Genomic DNA, 25,899 nt, shown 5'->3' with positions numbered 1-25,899 from the left:
TGATCACGAGAAGATGAGCCACTTTATGGTACTCAATCTTCACACTTTTTTTCGCTCTTTTCAGTGCTTTGCCAAAGGCTAAGTTGAACCTGTCCGCAATAGTGTCCACCAAATGTTCACCACTAAAATAATAACCTGAAGGAATTTTCAAGGTGTAGATAATGAAGGCTGGATTGCTGGCTGGTCTTGTGTCCCCTAAAAACCCGATTTTGTTGATTTCTTCCTCCAATTGGGCATTCAGGATTTCCACCTTGAAAGTGTTTTGCTTTTCGGTGATGTTTTTGATTTGTGTTGGGTGAATGATTTCCACTAAAGCCACTTCCCAATGGGCTTCGTGATCTAACTGGCTGGTCTGAGGTAATTTGACCGTGTAACAGCACAACGTATTCTTGGGAAACACCTCCATGGAACTGTCACTGGGTAAGGTTAAGCAAAATTGGTTGTTATTGCTCATAATTCCAGAGGTTTGTGGCTCTCCGAGGCGATACTGGAAGTTAGAGGAGTGTCTCCGCCCAAAATGGGGTTGTTGTTGTTGTTGTGGTTGTTGTTGTTCGACTGGTGACTGGCACTGGCACTGAACACTAGGTTCCCGTGGTTCCCGTTCGAGGAGAATTTCAGGGAGGGATTAGGAAGCAGGTAACCGATGTAACTGCTCAATACAATGGTCCACAAGTGTTTGTCTCCTTGTTGCAAACTCAAATTGGCAATGGATGCACCGATGACACAATAAACCACGAAGGTTTGGCAGAAAAAGACGAATTGCATTTTAGGCACACGTTTTCCATACCACACCCACAAGGGTTGTGTTTGTAAATCTTGCAGAGAAGAATTGGGTGAAGGAGTGATCGCAGTAGCTGAATCTGTGTGAAAGGGCGTGAGGGTCACTTCTTTTTACAGTGCGAAGCATCGATGCAAGAATCAAAACTGGGTGGATATCCTTTCCAACGTACTTTGACTTCTTTGACACGTCGTTTGCCCATTTTACGGTTTCTGCGTTCGACAATGCCTTTGATGTCGTACACGTCGTCTTTTTTGGTGACACGACTTGATTTGAAATAAGTACAGGCTAGCGTTTTGTTGAGTACTTAACACCCATGGCTGTCTTGCTGAGCACCTTTTCCCTCCTTTACCACGCTCGGACAGAAAAATGAGTGTGTGGTGAGACTATTCCCACTCATGTTTAAAGCCTTTCAGTCAGGTTGTTAAGGACTAGTTAGTCCTACACCTGAGTGGCTAAATTTAAAAGTAGTCTGTGAGTACATAAAAGCCTGGGGGATGAGGCTCTCTTTCCTTCCCCAGGAGTAATTAAAAATCACGCGGTGCGTTATTAAACCAGTGATATATGCTCCATTAGAGCGAAAATCACTTTAATTCAAGTAAGCAAGCAAGTTCGGGTACCGTCTCTAGCACTCTTGATGACACCAACTGTCTGGGTTATTTTCTTTCTTGCAAGCCCCTATGTTCCACTTCTGTTTGTGATAATAACTTGTGATACTTCACATTTTCTAAAGTGGAAATCTTTACAAGCCGTACAAAATACAAAACTTATATGACTTTGGCTTTTGACACTTGCACAGACTCTTCACTTTATAAGTGTCACGAGAAAATTGTATATCCAATTTTTACCATTTTCAAAAACACGCACACACTTGCAGCTTGACCAGAAATATGTACATCTTGTTTTGTGGATAAGTCACAGACAAGTCCAAGCATATATTGGTGGTTATGAACGTTAGGAATATCCCCTCATTTTTTCAGAAATATCAAAGCTTGTATGTGCATTTTCCCTTTTCCACTCTATATTAGTGCTTAGATTTGTTCCAAAAAAGAAAAAAGAAACGAAACAATTTTGAAGAAAAAACAACTGAATTTTGAATTCAGGTTTCTCTCTGTTTATAATTTTTTTTCAAGTTGATGGTGCATGACAGAGTACATTCGCCTACCTTTCCAAAGTGAGAGCCATTTCTTCACATGTCACTGCCTTTGTTAAATTCGGTTTCATTGGTTAGTTATCGTTAATCTTTAATTTTTTGATGCATTTCTTTTTGATAGAAGATTTAAGGCTTTCTAGTGTTGTAACGGTATTTATGTTGTTTAGTCTGTTGATGAAATTATCTATAGCAAAGTGCTTAAGATTTTTTCAGGTTTTTTATTATTTCAAGCCCTACAAAAGGAGACCAAGTTTGTCTTCTAAATTACACGGACGTGAAGGAAAACATCGTTATGTTCATTCTAATCATGATTGCCGTATCTCTTTGTGTTTTAGAGGTCATATTTCTTCTGAAGTAAATACACGCATCAATAGACAGACAGATTGGGTCATCATCCTTGAGTTTCACTGTACTTTCGGTTCTTTACTTCATACAAACCCCAAATTTATTAGTTTGAAAAAAAAAGATAACATGCCCCTCAATACTGTAACACATCTGTTCTGACTCTACCGATGTGAGTGTGAGTGTTTATGTTAAAATGTTTAAGTGAGATATAAAAAAATGGTCAGCTTGAAAACGCGAACCAATACTGTGACGCTCAGTATTTTGATGTGGTAAGAAGAAATGGTACAATACACACAAAAAGAGGGCTTGTAAGTTCACATTTCAGTCTGTCTGCACTGTAATGGTAACAACGCAAGAACATAGGGATTATTATGCCACACAATCCTAGAACAAAACAATGCATGACCCGTTGTAAGCCATTTCATTGGCTATACTTATTTTCTTACCGCGTTCACTTCGAATTGACTTGAGTAGCTATTCAGACAGTGACGAGAATGGCCATGTTTTACTGGGTCTATCCTATACGCGATTTATATAAAAAATATTTTTAAAAATTAAACTAATGCACGAACAATCGTACCATGGGCGATCCCATGGAAATTGTGTCCGTCTTATTGCAAAATACATCAACATTTAATTTAACCGTGCAGATCGCTAGAACAAACCTCTGATAATATACATTTTGAAAAGTGTTGTGTGACACGGATTGCCATTGTCGCTTGGTGTCTGCTTTCTTGTTCGAAAAGAGATCGTTTCGTCTTGACTATAAAAATTTAATTTGACTAAGTTTTACGCACTACTTGAACTCATACATTTACGTTGTAGGTGTAAGCCGTCGTTCTCAGTTTTCTGGAAGTTCGTTTTTGCGTTTCTCAGATGTGATACTATTTTTTATGGACCGAACGAAATTTCTTTTGGCGTGAATCAGGACTCGTGGTTTTGTGGCATAATTGGAGAGCATTGATGAAAGCTCAGTTATGTCGTCTTCGAAATTGCTGACACGGATCTGAGCTAACACTTCAGGTTTTGTGTGAGGCGATACGGTACATCATTGCCTTTTACTTCCTCAATGAAATCGTTTCATCTTATTGCAAAATTACATTTGACTAGGTTTCATACGCAGCAGGTCTCTGTATATAAGGAGAGTGTCTTAGCGTCAGAGTATTCATTCCGCTCTCAAACGATCACGAAGATGGAAGAGTCAGCACAGATCGACCTGCTGGTCAAATATTTGCTAAAAGTCATACGAAAGCATAATTCACATGCGAAAGTGGCAACAAAACTTACTCTTTTGGTCGTTGATTTGATGAGAGTCATACGAAAGTGTGTGCTAATGAAGTTTGCTATATCTGCAAAGGTAAATGGGTATTTGTCTCCAAAATACCTGCTTCGTCTAAGAAAGAGAGACAAAAGTCAAGATACCTAATATCGTTGTCAGGGGAAAGGACACTGGAATTCAGAGTGCCCTACGAGAAAAGAGAAGAAACAAAAGACAAAACGAAACAGAGAAGAGGGATTCAGAAGAAGAAGAAGAAGAAATTGAAGATGATGAAGAACTTGTGCCAGTAAAGACATGGAAATGGAAAAATTGACAATGTGAGCCGATGCGTTGGCCCTGATGTGAAATTTCATACTACCTTCTAAAGAGAATAGACCAGAAAGAAAACGTAAGTGTCTCTTGGTCTTGACATTGTATAATAAGGATGGCGTGTTTTGTTTTTACTCACACTTTATGAAATTGTGCTCTTTCACCTCTCTCTATCCCTCTGGATCATGTTTTAGTTAGAATTGAAATGGAAAGATGTTTTCCTTCACGCACGCTCTTTAGGCATGCAAGTCCGTAAACAATAGTCAGTCTATTCATCCATCATTTTTGTGTCTTGTTGTTTCCTAAAGCACACACTGATGCCATAAAATAACGGGTTAAATGGGTTTTGTAGTGTTGGGAGTGGGGGTGGGGTGGGTGTAGGTGTTTGGCAGAGTTGGTGATTGCAGGTGAGGGCTTAGGTGCTTTCAAAAAACTTTTTCTTCTTCACTCTGTGTTGATGGAATATAATGGGTTATTTTCTTCACTCTCTGTTGATAGTATATATAAAGGGTTATTTCTTCACTCCGTGTGGATAGTGTATAATGGTTTTCTTCTTCTTCCCTCTGTGGTGTGCGTGTGTGTGTGTGTGTGTGTGTGTGTGTGTGTGGTGTGTGTGTGTGTGTGTGTGTTAGCGTTTTGTTGTTTTATTTTCTTCCTCCCGAGTGTGGATAGTATATTTGGGGTTTCTATGCGTTAGCGACCTTGTGTGGATAGTATATTTGGGGTTTGTATGCGTTCGCGTACGTTTGTGTGGATAGTTTATTTGGGGTTTGTATTATCTCCCCTCTGTGTTGATAGTATATTTGGGGTTTCTTTTTTCCTCTTCCCTCTTTGTGTGTGTGTGTGTGTGTGTGTGCGTGTGTCTGCGCGCGTATGTTGTGTGTATTGGTCTCTGTTTGTCCCTATAAAACTCAGTTTTCCCTATCAGATACACTCTACCTACCTACCTACAGTAGCACGTATTCAGGTCAGCTACTTGCAACACTGTTGCCATTTATCCCCTAGTTTTCAGTACAGTGACGTCACTGACGCTGGAAATTTTGAGACTATAAATATCGACTTGGGGATTTCCACATTTTGTAGCTATACATATATACTAGAATTCATAAACAGGAACGTCACTCAAGCTGAGGCTATAAAAAGATAGTGGGATTTTCCAAAGGAAAAACCCACAAGTTGGAGCTATAAATAGATAGTGGGATTTCATAGGAATTTCAGCTGATTATAGATACAGAGGTATTTATCCACGATCGTCACAGAAGTTGATATTGTAAGTAGTTACTAATTTTATCCATTTTAGTCTAAACCATTGTAACTTAATTTTCGGGGATATGTTTATTTTCCTTTAAATTCTGGGACAATTTCGTCATTTTAACGTTACTTTTAGTCACATCCATTTTGTCGTTGAACATTTCCTTGATTATAGCTATTTATAGCATCATTACAATTATGCAAATTTTTGAACACCCCAGCAAGATTTCAGGTCTTGATAATGCTTTATATATAAATCCCACGCTTGTACTAGTGTATGTATGTTTTTGTGTCTGTTGTGTTTGACCCTCTGCCATCATTGTCCCTAGACAGTCCCACCATGTTCAATTCCCCTTGACGCTATACAGATCCACCATGTTCAATTTCCATATGTTAAGTTCCCTTGAGGCTATATCCCCCAGGGGTTTCCGTAATGTTAAATTTCCCATTGTCCCTAGACAGTCCCACGATCTATTCCTCATGTCAAATTCCCATTGTCCCTAGACAGATCCACACTATAGTCCCCTGTTCCATTCCCCTTGTCCCTAGACAAGCCCAAACTCTATTCCCCATGTTCAATTCCCCTTTTCCCTAGACAGACCCAAACTCTATTCCCCCATGTTAATTCCCCTTGTCGCTAGACAGACCCACACTATAGTCCCATGTTAAATTCCCCTTGTCGGTAAAGTGACCCACAATTTATTCCCATGTTAAATTTCCCTTGTACATAAAGTAACCGACGATTTATTCCCATATTAATTCCCATTGTACGTAATCTGACCCACGATTTTTCGCCATGATGAATTTCCATTGTACGTAATCTGACCCAGGGGTCTCTGTAATGCTAATTCCCATTGTACGTAAAGTATCCCACTTAACTACTTATATCTTTTAAATATATCTCCTTTTTTAGGTACTGAATGAGATTTTTAAGAACCAGCTCCAGGAAGATAATGCATTAGAGAAAACAGTAGATGGTGTGACATATCCTGATGTCACAGTGAACTTTCCATTCATTCCCCACGTTTATTTACATGGTTTGTATAGCTTCTAAGTTGATATGGATTCCTAAGGCCTCAAAAATTATATCATCGTATGAGTCAATGTGTTGCTTATATGTCAAACGTTATGACCAACCATTTGTTGTAAAAGTAAGCAAAATGGTTTGGTGCATTTTTCAATTATTGTTCAGACATGCAAAAAGACGTCACATGTGACTACCATATTTACTGCAAAGACATGAACTATAATTTGTGAAACACATTTTTCATGCTTTTATTACAGGGACTAGACACACCGTGTATGAAGCAATCACTTGTCCCAAAACCGACCCTGATATGGGCACCATAACTGTTTTAAAAATATTTTGCCTTCATGTACTCGAAGAAAATTTCTTAGCAATTTCCATCTTGTTATCTGTAGGCACAGTACGCTGCTTCCAGGACATATTCATCCAGGCAAACGGCCTGAAATCTAGGACGATCGACGGAACAATACTTAACAGTATGTATACTTATCGACTGTTTCCTTGCTGATACAATTTTCACCATCACACAAATGTACATAGTAAATACACTCCATCATTATTGCAAACGTGTGGGCAAAATGTATGATAAGTTCTTGCATGTTAAAGTATGAACTATATGTTTATTTGATTCATGGTTAGATCTTTGTTTTACCTTTTGTACCACAACAACGAGCATTCAATTGAGCAATGTATTATTCTCAAGATTTGTTTCTCCATAAATCCGTATATTTCCTCTTCCACTATTATTATACATCTAGACCCACAGAGAAAATGCATGCCTGCGAAACATCTGGACACACCATGTCTATGTCTATGATTACCTTTTCTTGATAAAAAGTCTTCAATTTTGCTGTGGAGGATATTAAACTATCACACCGAAAGTAAATTCGGGGTATGCATTTCATCACGGTTTAAAAGATCAAATCTGAGTTATAAAGCTAATACAATATTTATTTCTACACCTCTCACAGTCTGAGTCTTAAGGTGTTAACTTTAATGCAATTAGTTAGTGATGAACCAAGCCCACATTAAAATCTGCCCTGAAGACCTCCAAGTTTCCCCAAATTCCTGCCCTTCTATTTTCGTTTTGAAATTAAAGTTATTAAAATAATAATAATAATTATCATACTTATAATAGTAGTTACCAGCATGAATAGCCCAAGCGCTGTTCATCTACATTATGCCCTATTTTCTCTGTAGGGTCTTTATCCTCGTCACATTCTCGTCTCCTTCGAGCTTAAATTGGTTCTGTCGAGCCTCAGCGAGCAGAATCTTCTTAAGAATCAATACATTCGCCATCTTCTAGGAGTTCATCTTCCTGACAGGACGAAAACGAGCATGACAAATTTACAGTAAATTCGCTGCAATCATCACTAGATTTAGCCATTGTCACCATAATACGCTAAATCCTATTATCATCGGAAGCAAAAAACATATTTCGGGAGCGTTTTCCGTAAAAGATAGATAGATGCACAAATTATCTTGATTGTTTTCTCTGTGAGTTAAAGTATGCCTTTGCAATGCACATTTCTGGGTTATTTAGGAAACGAATGAACAATCTGATATATAGTGTGTATTATAATGTAGCAGACCTTTAAAGATAGGGTAGGAATGAATGAAAGTACATCCCTTGTTGTATTCCTTATTGTGGGCAAAAATAAAAGCAGCGCAATAGTAGAAGAAGGAGGACAATGTCGGGAGAGAAGTAAAGGGAGATGAAAGGAGGAAGTAAGAAAAATACCAAGGAATGAGGAATTAAGGAAAAATGAGGAAGAGGTGGAAACAAACGAAAGAAGGAAGGAAGAAAGGCGGATAATTACTGAAGCAGATGAGTAGAAGGAACAACACAAATAATAGCGACTGATATGTCGATCGTAAAATTCCGAATAATGAATCAACTTGTTAAATTGGAATTGAATATACCAGGTGAATTACTATGCATATTGTATTTAGTAGAAATTTAAGTCTTTATGCTGAATATATTTATTAATTTGAATCTTGAAACCTTTTAAGAAAAAATTTCTAATGTATTTAGAGTGTTCACTTGGCTGACTGGGCGCTCGAAATTTAGTAATGCACATCTACTGCAGTATTATTTATAATACCCTAGCTGGATTGTAACATAAATATCTGTCGTGTCCGATATTTAACGTAGCCATATATTTTGTTTACGAGCACGAACTTAGTATTAGATGAATATTATGTTTAAAGTGCCAATTCAGAGACTCAATATGTTCCTTGTATGTTATATTTGCATATGTGCAAGTATATTAACTTACCGTTTACCTAGAGTATTATTAAAATAATCATTGGGTCATTGCATCTCTTAGCAGAGGCAATGTCAGTATCTATAAGGCTGGGGAATTGTTTTCGTGTTGGCATGGATTTATAACTCATTCTAGTCACTTCAAAATGCCAAATGACACCGGTTCTTTAAATTCTCGATATATCGTGTTATGTTCAACATGTACTATGATCATACCATATTTTTGATTAATAGATCTCTGGTAATATTCAGAATAAATATTCACGTTAATATAATATATGGTGAACTGCGTGTTGGTCCATATTGTTTTCTATTGGATTAACTGTCTGATCTATTGACAGTGCTCTTAGTATTTAGACAGCAGTGTCATTTCTCTGAAAGCATATAAATGAAATCGAAATATTGATTTTACAAAATAGTGGTATATCTTTGTCAACTAAATACCAATAGTGTTTTCAATATACTGATAATAATATTAATGCTACCAAATTTATTTGATTAGCCAAAATTTCATATAACACTTCTTGTAATATATTTGTCACGGAATTGTATAAATACTTTTTTTTATTAAATAGATGTACTCGTTTATTGTTGTTGTTGGTTTTTTGTGTGTGTAAAACGATACCCGAGGGTTATTTATGTATATTCTACAAAGATTTCGAAATAGTGAGTTCGGTGCATCCCATGCTGCACGTACAAAGTGCTTTCGACGGGAAGAACCGAATATTTCCAGAACACAGACGATGTATTGCGGCATCGTCTGTGTATAAACACCTCACTGTAGGTCAAAATCATTACACTACGGAACGTCTTGTCAGTGTGCAGTCCGATTCACTCTGTTGTTCACTTGAACATGAGTAATGTCAGGAAGAAGCAAGGGAGAAATTATGTCTATAAGCCAAAACCACGAGGCGAGAGTGAATCAAGTGGTACTTCTTAGGAAGTATAACCCACAAAACAAATGTAAAATACCATGGCAACAAAACAGGAACGGATATGGACTATGGATTAAATATGTACAGTTCTAAATGTCGTATTTCGTATGAAGTACAACTCATAAGACAAAACTACAATACCACGTATCGGTAACAGAACGGACACGGATAAGGATTTTGATTCATGGATAGGGATTTAAGATGAACTGGAACTTTTTAACTTAGTACTTCGTATGAAGAAAAAAACAACAAAACAGACCAATATTATTTTAAAATGACAACATAACAAGAATATATATGGACATTAGTGGATACGGAACTCTAAATATATATAGACTTGATCATTAAACATTGTGTTTGTATCACCATCATAAGTGTTCTGTTGTAAATACGAAATCCCACCCGGTTATCTTGGTAAAATATTCATTGAAAGATAATGATCAAATCTAAAGTTTACTTATTTAATATGATTGGAAGCTTTTTGTCAAATAGTCTTTATTTGTACAATATCTTTTTCTCATCAGCTCTGTTTTCTATGTTAATTTGCATGACCACTTTTTAAGTTTGACGAGTTGCAAGACTAGAAAAGGTGCGCTACTTTTTATATTACAGATTTGTAGTTCTTAATTTGCTTATATGAAATGTTTGATAACTACCATATTTACTGACAAAAACTATTATTAACAGAATTTAATTAGATTAAAATAAAGGTTATAAAGTCCCGCGTAAAAAACATGGATTTAGTTACCTAGATATTTGGGTACAGGTAGTTAAGTTAATAAAACAAATATTTGTTTTTCTTATAATTCGATGACCAGGAAGTGATTTTCAAAGCAAAGTCTAGGTGACCAGTATTGTGCATGTGGGTGTATAGGACATTATGCTAACTAATGATGGATTATCTTCAGTAAAACAGTCTTCACTGCTGTTAACCAGTGTGTGTGTGTGTTGTTGTATAGGAAATTCTAATGACCTTTGGTGGATAATATTCAAATTTTCGTGACTGGTCGTAACGGATGGCTTGGAACATATTTTGAAACACAGTGTGTGGATTGGTGTATTGGAAATTCTGATGGCCTGTGGTTGATAATATTCCGTAATATTTTCATGACTGATGGTAAGAATGGACTTGGGACATATTTTGATAACCAGTGTGTGTATCTGTGTGTGTGTGTGTGTGTGTGTGTGTGTGTGTGTGTGTGGCTTGGGACATATTTTGATAACAAGTGTGTTTGTTGGTGTATAGAAAATTCTGATGACTTTGGTGGATACTATTCTGTGAAGTTTCGTGACTGGTGGTAGCAAATGGCTTGGAGCATATTTTGATAACCAATATAAGATTGTTATTGCGTAGAATCATGGTGACAAATTGACCAGATTTGCTGTTAAAATTGGGACAACCGGTGAAGGTTATACAAGGAAACGTTTCTTGACCAGTGTGACCTTTTATGAATATTCTATGACAGGTAGAGTACATTTCATATAAAAATTATTATGACCAGTGGACTAGGGTGTTTTGACCAGGTGGGATATTCAATATTTGATGATAAATGGCTTTCGGAATTTCATTAAATTTTGTGGTTAGTAGCTGAAGCGTTTTCAATAAATTTGAGGAGAGTGGAATTAACTTTGTGTGACAGTGACCATATTGTTTTCATAAAATCGTGGCGTTAAGTCACCTAAGGTTTTCAGAAATTGCTATAAAACACTAGGTCACTAATGCTCAACATTGCGTTAAATAATTCGAATATAAACACAGAAAGTTACACACTTGAGTAAAAGTGCTTGCAAATGTGGTTTAAGTCGATGTTTGTTTAAAAAATCGATAATAGTCTCGAAGATAAGTGCAATAAGTTAATAATTTAGGGTAAAAGTTGAATCGTAATCGAACGTGATTTAAACCAGTATTTAAATGATCCACCACCCATCCACCCTCACACTGCATGCCATTCCTCGCAACCAAAGTCTTTCAACCTCTCTCCCCCATTGAGAAGTATGTTACGAAAACAGGTTACTTGCCCATAACTAAGTCTTTATCTTTTCAGTTGACTTCTCCAAAGAAATAATTCTTTTAATAATTAGTGTATTGTATAGGCATATTTTCAGGACATGCTATCAGATGTACAATGGAGTCCAGGTGGCAGACAGGTCTAACGTGTTCATCTCTATAGATCATTCACATTTCACCTCTGTCAGTATGGTTTCGAGTCTCAGGATCAACCAACGTGTGTATGTGAGAAAGCTTGCGAATTCTTTCCGAGGTTTTCCTGGGTTCGTCCACGATAATGACCGCAATGTATAGCCTATTATGTTCTGTAAAAACCTCGTTACAACTTACAAAAACAGCAACAGCAGTAACACTTAAAAGATAGTAGCGCTAATCCAGTTTAATAATTAAATTTACTGTTTCGCCTACACATATGACACCTGTGATTTGATGCTTCTCTACATCTATAATATCATGCTTTATATGTTGATTTTAGAAGATAAAAATACTGCATTAAAATATAACATGCTAATTACTTTCAGATTATCTAATTGGTTCTTAGTCTGATTCTCTAGTACATCCTTTAAAATGTATACGCTTGCTCCAGAAATATAGGTGTAATCTACTGACGATTTACTTCATCAGTGTCTCCTTAAATGTATCCTGCAAAGCCAGCTCGATTCGGCGATTCAACACAAACCAGCACCTGCTCGTTCATCTCTAGCTATCTATTCAACTTTCCGTCTGCACTTAGGTCATAAATTTCCATCTCATAAATTTTATCATTTTGATGAATGGCTCATTCGACATGTACGAATAATTCAGAATTTTGCAACTTAAACGAAAAAAGTTTAATATCACTTAATTAAAAAACTTAATATCACTTAATTAAAAAAGTATCTCTATTTGCTCGTGTGGACATCATATTGCAAATCATCTTGAAATGTTAAATACCTAACAAAAATAAAGAACGCACAATGGCTTGAAATAAATGCAGTCTTGGTGAAAGTGATACAAAAATCACGACCTTTTGTTTCTTTGGGATCGTCTAAGGCTCTCGTGTTAACGTATCACTCAAACATCTCACCTCTATTTGCGTGAGTTTGAGTCTCGACGCAACCAACCTGGGTATGTACGAAAGCATGCCAGTAGCTTCCAGTGGGTCGGTTGTACTTCCAGGGTTTTTCCTCCACCAAATAAGCTAGCCATCATATATAATCTTTTTTTGCTGATAATGTCGTTAAACCACACAATGCCATGTTTCTGGATTGGACGAATGAAATGTTAGCTTACGTTTGCTAATGTGGCTGACTTTTCTCACCGGTAATAGAGAGTAATGATGTGCGTGTGTGTGTGTGTGTGTGTGTGTGTGTGTGTGAGAGAGAGAGAGAGAGAGAGTGCATGTGTGTGTGTTTGTGTGTGTCTTGAAGTTTTAGCGTAGCTTTATCAGTATTCCAGTCATATTGGTACAATGTCTCCAGTGTGTCAGTTTATAGTGATGCCTAGCACTGGAACATCATGCCGCGAACATGTAGCAAATTTCCAACACAGTCACATTATCTTGACATCAGGTGACCGTTCCGGTGGCCTAGTAGTTAGAGCGTCCGCCTGGGAAGCGGGAGGTCGTGGGTTCGAACCCCGGCCAAGTCATACCAAAGTCTTATTTTTTTCAAAAAAACTGTTACTAACATCTGCCTCGCTTGGCGCTCAGCATTAAGAAGTTAATTTTAGGACTGGATGGCCTGGTGTCAGGATAATGTCACACACACACACACACACACACACACGTACACACACACACGCACGCACACACACACACACACACACATACACACACCATGTCGACCGGTCCTAACACTACACTAACCTCTTCATGCGGAGAGAAACACGAGGCGGCACTTAGTATCATTTTTGTAATCTTTGATATGACTCGGCCGGGGTTCGTTCCCATATCCGAGTTGGACACTTTAATAACTTAGGCCACCCGATGGGTCCGTGTTCTAATGCGATAAAGTGATAAATATCGTTGATATCTTAGCGAGGGGCTGTATATGAGAGGATCAAATTATCTACAAAGCCAAAACATTGCGGTAGAAACCGCAATATTGGTAATATGGTAACAGTTTTTAAAAAATTTCCTTCAACCCCAGAAAGGGTTTTAGAAATATTAGAAAAATACTGTTTCACTGGATGTTGAGAAGATATAATATAATGATACTGATACACGTTATGCCATTATAAATAGAAAATAGCTCGAATGCATTTAATCAGAGCAATCGCTACAATGCCACATAACGGGCGTACTTCTTCCACAGAGTTGTCTGTATAAGGACTAGAATAGGGGTCCAGCTGAATTACCATAACGTCAGTTTTTTATTTTTAATTTTCTTCCGTGATTACCTCCTGTTGAGAACCTCCATAGAAAATACAAATTCAGAACAAATTAAGCACAAAATGAAGAGACTATTTTTGTTTCATCGTATAAATTCATGAAAAATTATATTTTCGTTACGCAAATAAAATGTTCGCGTAGGCCATATACGTAACATATGTGTATGACGCTTCACGTTACTAATGTTATTAGTTTAGTAAACTCATTTATTATATGCTCATTTTTTTCCCCCGTTAACTTTACATTGTCAGAATCGTTCAGTATTCCCCGATACTGAATGTGCGCGACGATACGCATATAACATTCACGTGAATAAAGGAACTACTTTCTATTGTAAACAAACAATGGACGCAGACGCCAGCACTTCTTATTTGTAAACAAGTCATATACACTCGCGTAAGAAGCTCTTTACGTTGTGGTTGTTTAAATTTGTTTCTGAATGAACTAAAACATGTTTCGTGGACTGTAAAAAAAAAACCCAGCTGTTTTAGCACATTCCGCGTTGATACAATGTTACAGATTTAGGCTAGCTACATTATATAAAAGAAGGAAGATTATGTCTTTACAAATAACATACAAGTGACAAGGCATATCCTGTCTTCTTTAGCTGGTGATAAGAATGGCAAAATAAAATATACTTATAGTTTTACATCCTGAATTTCCTCAAAATGTTTTTTTCTTAATTCTGCAAATCCGAATTACATGAGCCATGTCATAGGTTTTCAATCTGGATTACACATGTCGAAATTGTGCTGTAATTTTGATGATAAGTGCAACTGCATCCTCCTTACTGCACTCAAAATGAAATAAGCATTAAATTCCATAGGGTCTTTTTGATAATTGCAATTGAAAGACTTCATATGTTTCTCACGTTATGATTTCAAACATTCAATGACAGAAACAGAAATACATTTGCAGACGTAAACACGCTTCTGCCGCGCCACTTCAATCATATGTATTTCAGGTATAATTTGCACAGATGAATCCAGTCCAAAATCACAAACTTTTGTCGAATCGAAACAAATTACCAAAATATATTCAATCCAGATCAAATGGAAAAGTTGTTGCAATGCGCATTCATTCACAATATGACGGCAAATTTCAATTTTTAACTAGACACGCCATTTTCTTTCGAACGTTATGTCGAGCGCGCGACTAAGTTCAAATTTATCTGGGTGGAGTTATGTGCGCATTAATAATGATGTCATTGTGTAATGACAAATCTGCGCTTGTGTATTTAGTTTGGAATACGGCATTCATTCATTTACGTTGTTTCTTGTAGTGTATTTTGTTTATATAATTAAACCTTAGGTAGAATTAAAACAATGAACATATAATAAAAAGGTTACTGCATTTGTATGGGAAAATATGAACCCGTTTTGTCGGAAGGATATACTGCACTCACAAGTTCGTGCGTATTCCATCCCAAAACTCGTTCATATTTTACCATACAAATGCAGTAACCTATAAATACTGCATGGAGAATTACGTAGCCAATGTAAACAAAATATCAGGCAATAAACACACAGCGGTTGCAGTGCTCATTTCTCATAGGCTTTCCTTGTTTTTTTTTTTTTTAAAAACTACGTCTTTGTTATGACAACATGAAATCTTACTTAGTATTACACACTGACAGTTTCGTTGGACTATTCAAACACGTGTCCAGCATCGGCATCTATTTACAAAGTGATGTTCAGTGAGACGTTTCAATCGCTTTTATCGTCAATGATAGCAGAAATTTGTTGTTGTATTTTTTTAACAAACTTTTAGTGACTAGCAGAGATCACTGGGGCATTGATTCAATCCTTTACATGACCGAGACTAGCACACAATGCTAACGTCGGGTCTAATACGATTGATAACGTCATCAGCGATTTACTTCCATGTTCCTCAAACCCCACACCTATGATTCACAATTGCATCAAACTGGCACATGTTCTATTATCAGTATTATCAGTTAGTTTGCTAAAAATACCTACTGCAATATATGTATAAATATTAGTATTATGTTACGTGTTCTTGCCTAACAAAGAAGATAGCAAAAGTACATCATCCAAAACTATTTATATATCAAAGATAACTAAATGGAAGTGTTGAAGATCTCGACAAAGCATTATTTATATAATTATTAACGAGTTCTTAGAAAGAAGTTTAGAGATTTCATACTCAAAGACAACGTAGTAATGATCTTTTGTTTCCATTTAATGCGAAAATGCAGCGAAAATCAATACAGAATTTTGTCATCTATTGTACAATCAAGATCAAACATATTAGTATTTTACGGTCTATAATTTGGACAAAGAGGGATGAAATTTTCCAGGTAGTTTTCAATGCTAGATATGACGGTCTCACACGTGCCTTGGATGTGTAGTTTCGGATTGTGATGGTTCATGTAGGTCCTCAGCCACGCGAGATCACATGTGCAGCTGATTTGAAATGATGGAAGGATAATATCCAGAAGTGCTTTACTGTTTTGTATTGCTGTTGGTATTTCCGTCAGGTAGGTGTCTTGCAGATTCAAATAAATCAAACTGTGTAGCTCGCTGAAGGCATCGGGAGAAATATATATCAGTGGATTATCCGATACAGTAAGATTCGTAATTCGGCTCATGTTAGTAAAATCGTTCCTCTCAAATGTACGGATTGTGTTATTTGAGAGGTCCAGTATAGTAAGATTCATCATACGGGAAATGGCACCTGGCACTCGATTTAGGCTGCAGTTTTTCAAGCTGAGGTCTTCCACTTTGCTGGACGCAATGACTGCAATAGAATTGTCGTCGATGACATCGAGTCTGTTACCCTCCAGACTGAGTTTGCGCACTCCTTCCAGATACTTCAGGATATTGGGAAACACGGTAAGATGATTGTCCTTTAGTGTGAGATCTTTTAAGTGTCTCAAGATTGTCGACGAAAAAGCGGGAACCAGAATACCAGCGTCTCCTACGAAATGATTGTGATCAAAGTTAAGTCTCTCAAGGTAGATGAGTCTGGACAAAGCGACAGGGATAGCAATGAGCTTCGTATTTTCGATGCGAAGGTTCAACAATGTTCCTTCAAAGCCATGGAAAGCTGAAGGCGGAAGAGTCTTAAAAGATCCAGCCAAAACGTTAAGAGTCTTCAATATTACAAGATGGCGAAGCGTATGCGGCCATTCATGAAGAGCGTCATCTCCGAAACTAAATTCATACAGAGTCTTACCAACTCTTTTTAGAACATCCTCTCCGTCATGATTGTCAAAATGTTCCGTGCTGATGGGATTGAAAGCTATGTTAAGGGTGCGTATACTACTCAGTGTCCCTATAGCTGTTGAAATGTTAATCAAGCGATTGTGACTCAGATCGAGCTCGTTTATTTGACTTTCAACTCCCTTAAAGGCTTCATCTTCAACTTTGATGATATGATTGTCTCTCAGTAGAATATCTGATACCTTAATGTCCTTGAAGGAGCCATTGTTTACATTAGAAATAGTATTCATATCAAGACGAAGTATTTGAATGACACGGTCTGAAGGATCAAAGTGTGGGATGCCTGTCAGATTTCGTCCAGAGCAATCGAATAAATCGAACGTGCATGAGCATTTATCTGTATTGGGACAGATATTGGCCGCTATAGCCAGCATCAAACAATGACAAAGGATGAGTCCAGTAAAAATATCCATCTGAAAGAAGTAAAAAAAAATCGTTGAATCCATAGGCAATTATCAATTCAGTGTAACCTATTCAGTGTATGTTCATCAGACACATTTCTAAAAATAGTCTTGCACAACTACATGACGAGCAAGTGTCCATGAAATATACCGAATTTATCTCGTTCTATTATCATGCAAGTAGACTGTCGAGTGACTTTAAAGTTTAAACCATCCACTCTACGCAAGAAACTTGTAAACCATTATATACAACAGAATGTTACCTATATCGTAATGTATCTCTTTAGTGTGCGTTTCACTTGTGTCCACGATTGTATATTGTAGGGGTCGTTTGTAAACAACATAGTATATAGCTACCTTTGACATTAAGTGCAGAGTAAACTGTAACGATACTATTTCTAAATATGTTTGCTTGAATTACATGTCAGGACATTAATGTTCCCTTTCGAAAGTATATGCTCTACCGGATTTCGGAAATAATGGATGCTAAACTGTAGCTAAACAGAAGTGATTGGAATTTGCATTCAGATGACATTATTTTCATAAAATGTTTTTTCGACATAGGTCTTCGGGTATGAATATAATGTTGTTCAAATGAAGATTGCAATAACCTCAGAGAGCTCACATTAATTGAATAGCTTTTTAATTCCAGCCATAGTTAAGTCAGGAAATCTCTTGATGAGAGAAAGGTAGAAACATAGGAAAATGATACTTGAACAGCTGATGACTATTCCTTGACTCACAATGTAGAAGTGTAAGGCAATTTTGCAGATGCGATGTGTAGGAATATCTTGACTAAGTTTTCTCAGATGTTTCCAAACTCGCTGAACACATGACAATTTCCAAACCTGCTGAACCCCTGACAATTTCCAAACTTGCTGAACACCTGACAAGTATGTTCACTAAGGAAACCTAGTTACATTGAAGTGCACCAGTTTTGTCAGCTCCAGATATCAATTATTTAACATGTCTGTTGATGCAAGTAATTTTGGGGGTGGTGGAGCATTGATTGTAGTAGACACAATTAGTGCAGATATTTGTTTTAAAGAATGGAACAAGCACCATAGAAAGTATTCCACAGTAGAAAATGATTGTTTTCTTTCATATTGGATTTCCGTGAGTCCGGTTATTGTATTAAATGAATTCAACCCCCTCACTTTCATTAACTAAATGAAAAACGAGAAGTAGATTGTTGAAGTGGACTTTAATTATGCAAGAATACAACATTCATATTAGGACATGAAAAGAAAAGGTAATCCCATTGCAGATACACTTTGACTTGCAAAGAAGTACTCTAATACGTTATGTATATTTTGTATAATTCATAATATATCTTCCTCTGCAATGTTAATTATATGTGATTTGATTCATGTGTAAAAGATAATCTATATTGTATGCATATTTCAGTTTCTAAATGATGGGATGTGCTATGAATATCGATGTTGTGTGTTTAACTGTGTTTAACTTTGTCCATGATTGTAGATTGTAAGGTCCATCTGTAAATAACAAATTATATATCTAAGTTTTGTCTATCAGTGTAGGTTGAAGATAAAAATAATGTACACATGTTGACATATTCTTTCCGTTTTTCTTTCCTTCTTTTTTCTGTCTTTCTCTACCTAAACGATGGCTATCTAAATTGTTAAATCCATTTACACTGTTTGTCACAGGTGATACATAGAGACATGCAAATTGTGACATTGTGTACTATCTGACGTATTGGCTGGGTATGTATTTATACAGTGTATGCCACCCACACGAGCATGATTTGAAATAGCTTCTAAATGTTTAGTTTTCCTTCGTTCTATGTATTGTACCCTCTAATAATTTAGACAGTGACTGGTAATCTCACTACCATCAAAATATTCCCTGATAATAATTTATTACATTTGAACGCATTTATTATTTTATTTCTGGATTATCCCTATATACTTTGCACTAATATATGTTTTCAAGCAGTGGCTTTATTGCAAAATGTCCTGGCAAAAACGATATATTGCCTGGGAACAAGTAAAGAGGATCAAATTTTAACATCAGGTGAGTGACAATCTCGCAACAAATTAAATTTATTGTTTGATTTGTTGGAAATCTTGCGCTACTTCCTGCTACTACTTAAAAATAAATTTTAAGACAACTAGGACGAAGCACTGGCATCCTATGAATTCCAATTCTATTTTCGGTTGTCATCGCATCGTTTACACTATAGCCCTTTGCAGTTAGAGCTGTTTAAGTGTTATATGCATGGCGCCAGTTATTGTTCTGAGGTAGAATATATGTGTTGGCGGTATCAGAAAAAAAACAAACATGAAAGACACACTGAAAAGGATATTTCTCTGCGGTATGAACGTACCGTATGAAACGATAAATGATGATTGTCCGTTCGTGACTGAATTATATTACAGACTCCATCATATAAACAAATGTGGACACCATCGATTGTCAGATTGATTTTGTACCGCTTATATTTGGATTGAGCACCAGTTATTGATTGGATAAACGAGTACGTTTCGGTTGTACTTCACATGGATTCCCATTAATCTAAGTCAACTCTCACTCACCCAGCCATTAACGGGCGTCAGCATAGTTTTCGAATATCCATAGGCCATACACTTATGCAATATAATCTATAGTAAAGGACGCTGACGTTAATCAATTAGACTGTACTCAGAATTTCTATTACGACACATTTTCAAAATCATATGTTGTTGTAGATATACCTTTGCCAAAGTCTCACTTAGCGTATGCAGTTGTAGACAAACCTTTGCCAAAGTCTCACTTAGCGTATTAGGTTGTCGACATACCTTTGCCAAAGTCTCATTTAGCATATTAATTTGTCGACAGAGCTTTGTCAAACTCTCACTCAGCGTGTGCTGAAAAATGGCTTTAAACCATACAACAACAACGACAACCTTTACCAAAGTTTGGCTTAGCGACCGTCTCTTACTCTAGCGATAATCTGGCGAACGGAGACTGAAAATCAAACGAGAGTTAACTTGATTAACTCTAGGCTTGTTTGCAGAAATAGCCAAATTCATGAAGGGAGAGATACCGTTCCTCCAAGCATACAGACGACACGCATGGCTGTAGACGAATACCAAACTTTGGTATACATTAATATGAATTAACACATGTCCATGTGTTTTTCAAAACGTTAATCAAAATATGCATCTTAAATGTAAGATAGATACAACCGTAAATAAAGAACTGCTTGCTGTAAAATTGTATATCCCAGGACACGGATACACGATTCAAATGTATTGTCATGAAATGCACGTGCAAATTATTTTCCTTAGTGGTGTACTCTTTGATGTGCAGTGTCTCTCGAGGGAAAGATGTACCCAATACGAATTAAGTTTGCAAAAGATAATAATACCTGGTTTGAGGATTTTGTCCATTTCTGCTTTTAAAGTGTTACTTTTCTACAAGTAAAGGCAACACTAAATAAACCGCAGACGAGTATATATTCAGTAGATGCGCAGCCCGTAAAAAAAATGTTGAGAAGAAAAAAATGCATTTCAGACCAATTATTTTAGCGATTTGCTAGAATTGTAATCAACCTTGCTATAAGAAAAATCATTCCATGATTTCATGCCCAGTGATTGCAATGCATATACTCAACCACTCTGTTGTTCGCTACGCCAAGAAGGGAATGACATTGTCATACCTTACTAGGCTATGACGAAAAATGGTCTAGATACAAGCCTGGTCAGAAGCTAAAAGATAAATGGTGGCACCGACGGGATGCATGCAAATTTAGAAGCACTCTTTCGTTATATTAACCTTGTGCAACTGTTATATATATATATATATATATATATATATATATATATATATATATATATGCCAAGTGATATAGGTTGTGGGTTTCTCTTAAAAGTCATATATATATATATATATATATATATATATATATATATATATATATATATATATATATATATATATATATATTTTCAAGACGGGGGCCCAGAGTGGCCAAGTGGTCGAAAGAGCTCACCGTTACGGAAAGCTGCCAGCTCACTTCTGACTGCGTCGGTCAGTCTCGGATTCTGCTAGTGTGGCTATGTGAGAAAGCTTGCCAGTAGCTTGTCTTGGGTCGGCGGATCTTTCCGGGATTTACCCGGCTTCTTCCTCCATCATTTATACTGGCCGCCATGTACAGCCTACCTTGTGCTGAAAACTTGCGTTAAACTATATAATAACTACAACTACAAGCTATTCAGACTTGCATGGTTTGATTTTTCCATAAAATAACCAAAATAGATTTATGTTCTATTATTTTTAGAGAGGTTTTAGAGATGAATAATTTTTTCAAAATATTTTTTCATGGTCCTTTAATTGTTCCTTCTATACAATATGGTCCAAATCGCCTTGTATGTTTGCTGTTTTGGGCCGAAAGCCTTTTTGTAAACTTTGTAATCCCGTTATGTATAAACAAAGAAATATTTCCTCAAGTGTATTTAGCTTATCCATACCACTGAAAATAGTATTTATCATTCGTTTATGTCGATATATTACAAACGTTTTTTTTCCATGTTTACAATAAAGTTTTAAATTCAAAGTCTAATGATTTTTAGAAACACTCTTAGTTCTCTTTTTGGTTTATATTAAGTTACATTTTTAACGGTACTGTTGATTTAATGTTAAAACATTTTAATGCTGAACACACATGTAATCCTTCTTTTTTGAGTGAAAGTTTGCTTGTATACCGTGATTATCTTAAACGTAGCAAGCATGGAAATGGGTGTTTGACATTTTATGATCTTTATCCATGCATGACGTACGAATATGTGACTTTAAATAAAACACCATAAGCAATATACACTTCAGCCAATAGATTAGGCAGAATTTGAATAATAACAACACACGGATATTATACGCATCATAAGCGAGCACCTGTTTCAGATTCTGGCATGCAACCACATGCTAATAATATCATTCAACAATTAAATTACAGAAGGACAGAAGAAGATACAAATTGTGTAAACTATAACCGGAGTTACGTTAGTCAGGGCATTGACCTAGGCTTACTTTGGGCTCTTGTTCATGCATACTTGGGAAACGTTTTCTAAAATTCGACCGGAATATGCTCTTTCTCGTATGTGCTCGATCTTTTCCATGTTAGTCATCCTTACAGTTGGAAGGATGAATTTAGTTTCAGGATTGAATCAACGGAAATCGAATCTCATTATATCACCTTCGTTCGACGTTATATACAACCATTTTCAATGTTGTACAAAAATATAGTTAATATGTATTTTCTTGAAACTAAAATCCCACCAAACTTATTTAACCTTCCTTAGCGACAATACAAATTTGTTTGCAAAAAAATAATTTTAAGAAATCATAGTGCAATTTACCTAGATCAAAAAGAGCCACAGAGAGAGAGAGAGACATACCTTGGTGGTTGAATCTTTGAAGAAGACGCATAATCTGATGACGGCTCCCTGGTCTTATCTTTATATACTAAGGTCAACCTACTTCCATGGAATTCTTACAATACACGCAAATATAATCATGGGATGGTCACTGTCATATCCAGCCATTTTCCTGCCAATCCTTTTGCAAATCAATGGAAATAAGGAGATTCGCAATATAACCATCTTTGTGAGAATTAAAAGTAAGTTATTTACTGACTTATATTACTGCAAATTTTCGAAAGCGAAGAAAGTCATACTTCTGCCACTCTCAACTTAATATAGAGGATTTATTATAATATTGTTGAAACAAATTTGGAATGACAGGAACATGTTTAGGGGAGTGCAGCAATAGTGGTAGTGATACATTTGTTTCTTCTCTGTAATCTAAGATTTGCATTACCTTCTTCAATGTTTGGAATGTACTATTCTTTTTTCACAACTTTGTTGGTTTTATTGAAGATCAAGTTTATCAGTCAGTCTGAGCGAGATCGACATATAATCGCACATACACCGTTAAAGGGTTCGTGGTCTGCGGCCATTGGCATTCCTGGTCCACTTATATTTAGTAGTCTATCAGATAAAGTGTTGAAAATATTCCCTTTTATCCATTTTCAATGTTTGGAAATATTTTAGTTTCAAAGGTTATATAGATGATACATATTGACCGAGCAAGGCTTTGGAGTCATACCAATTATTCGAATATATATATATATATATATATATATATATATATATATATATATATATATATATATATATATATATATATATATATATCTGTGTCTGTGTGTGTGTGTGTGCGTGTATGCGTGTGGACTATTGATTACATCTCCCTTTTCCACAGTTTATTCCTATCTAAATCAATCTGTGCCAAAGTAAGATATAAATCAGCCACCATCTTTGCTCATGATTGAATATTATCCAATCATCTTGATCGCATTCGTGTATATGACGATGGTTCTATTACAAACTGTACAGAAGCCATGTTGGCGATGACCTGCCTGTACATAATACATATGTTGCAAATGGTTTATGCCCTTTGTAATTAGAAGCGCATTTCACACCGGCCGATACGATTGATCTACTCTGTTTAGACGTTGTCAGCTGCGTGTAGCTGTGTATAAAGACCTGTTTTACTTCAAATATATTCAACTTCCCTTAGCTATCGATCCCCAAACAATCTTACGATAGAGAAAATGTACTAGGAAAACAAAATTTATGCACGCTCACGGAATGTTCTCTAACAATTATATCCTTATTTAAAATTTTCTTTACGTGATTTATCATAATGGTCTTTTTAGTTCATCTTAGAAGGAAGATAGGCTCCTGTCAACTCAGACTTCATGACCTCATGCATGGAATTATAGATTGACACTTTGCTTGGACATGCAGGGTGACAACCTGTATTGACTTTACACGCATTTATCATCATTGTTGCATATGCGAACAGGAATAGAAATATGCAAATATGTGTGAATCCGCATACTTTAACAAGATACAGAGTGAATGCCCAGTTATTACAATGCTAGACGTATTACTAAGTATTATTTTCTTCTTCAAAATCGTGAATCGTGTTTTAAATATAAAAATGGTCAGGTATGAGTTTCAGAAAAATGCCCTATAAATTAAAAGTACATCTAATAAGTAGCATATAATTTTTAAAAAAATGAGAACACATAGAATTATTTTACAAATTTAATGTTAACATCTTGTATATTAGCACGAGTAATTGCCAAAAGAATAACGCTTGCATTTATGCAAGAAGGGGAATATATTGCTGAATTTTCACAATTTTGACATTAGCGTCTTACGTAGGGGTACGAGGATGTTAACTAGAAACTGTTCCTATCTCAAACGAATATATAATGTACAACGAGAACACTGGAAAACCTCTTAAACACAACAAACTTCATGAGGAACTATTTAGTTCAGCGTATGTATTGAATGAAATGTATTTATCCAAATAAATAATGAATGAGACTATATTGTAATACGTTGAACTGTGTTAAGACAGGAGATACAACTATTTAATGAACTTTGATATTAAGGCAGCAATCACAGTTTTAGAAAATATAACGTATACTATTCTAGATTTAGCTGACATAAAAGTGTAGTCACGGGCAAGTGTTTAACAGACACATTATGTATACTAAAATATTTATTTGCTGAATGCAAGCATCTCAGCGCTGAAAACAGTTTTTAATTTACCCAGACAAAAAAAAATCATATAGGTCGGAAATGTTAAACGGAACTTAGAAAACAGAAATGTAGTATTCAACTCGAAATGAAACTAAAACATTGCCCTAAGTTGTTGAAAGATGTGATGTTTGGATATGAGAACGTTTGGATATGATCTCACATAAATGGGCGTTACTTCAGTTGAAGAGAGCAAGGAGGAAATCTCATAAAATGGGCGGATGAATCTGTTCTGATGTTTGATAACCGGTACTTTTTGGAACTCCTAAATTCGGCATTGGAAAAAGGGTTAGAATTTCAAAATATATGGCAATATTTTTAAGAGGAAACCTTCCTAATTATATGAAGGAAATATACAGCATCATACAAGTAATGTTAGATGCTCGTATTGCTTGTAAACTGGATGATTTAATGATTGCGAACATGGGGCATGATCTACATATAGGATGGTTTATTTTATCCAATCCTTTCAACGTCCTATTTTGTCAAAGGCTTAACACGGGTTCTCATGTCTCATACTTTGTATTCAGCATCGAACACGTCTAACAAATTGATGGGACTGCATTGGGCACTAAAATGGCACCCACGTATCTTAATATTTTCAGTGGAAAACTAGAACAGTATTTCTCTGCTAACATCATCTAGACCCCTAAGCTGGTGTATTTTTATTAACGACATACAATCAAAATGAATTGAAACAGGCGTCAATTTCAAATTATATTTTTTTCGCCTCTTACTTTCACAGTACTAATAAATTTGCGTCGGCGTTATCGAACAGGTTCAGTGACTTTCTGGATACACAACCTACCGGTCAGGAGGGAAGCGTAGAAATTAACCTTTACTCTGAACGTAATAACTCTAGCTAGCAACTACCCCTGACAACCTGCCACCCCCAGCTCGTAATAAAACATCTCC

General features: G+C 36.2%; 1 protein-coding gene and 1 long non-coding RNA gene across 2 annotated transcripts in view; one reads left to right on the top strand and one right to left on the bottom strand.

The window, feature by feature from the left end:
- Positions 1–6,026: 6,026 nt before the first annotated feature.
- Positions 6,027–8,169, top strand: LOC149798711 (uncharacterized). The gene is made up of 3 exons (XR_016420840.1): positions 6,027–6,152; positions 6,538–6,618; positions 7,343–8,169. It is a non-coding gene; the product is annotated as an uncharacterized LOC149798711 (long non-coding RNA).
- Positions 8,170–15,909: 7,740 nt separating this feature from the next.
- Positions 15,910–25,899, bottom strand: part of LOC149798710 (toll-like receptor 7) — a 28,967-nt gene continuing 18,977 nt past the window's right edge. The window contains exon 2 of the mRNA XM_089957282.1: positions 15,910–17,380. Coding sequence (XP_089813408.1) covers positions 16,001–17,380 — 1,380 coding nt within the window. The 3' untranslated portion in view covers positions 15,910–16,000. The remainder of the gene's footprint in view (positions 17,381–25,899) is intronic.

This window comes from Sinohyriopsis cumingii, chromosome 5, assembly GCF_028554795.1.
Source record: "Sinohyriopsis cumingii isolate HCF-2022 chromosome 5, ASM2855479v2, whole genome shotgun sequence".
Classification (NCBI taxonomy): domain Eukaryota; kingdom Metazoa; phylum Mollusca; class Bivalvia; order Unionida; family Unionidae; genus Sinohyriopsis; species Sinohyriopsis cumingii.
The sequence above is the reverse complement of the archived record's forward strand: the minus strand, read 5'-3'. Positions and strand labels throughout refer to the sequence as shown.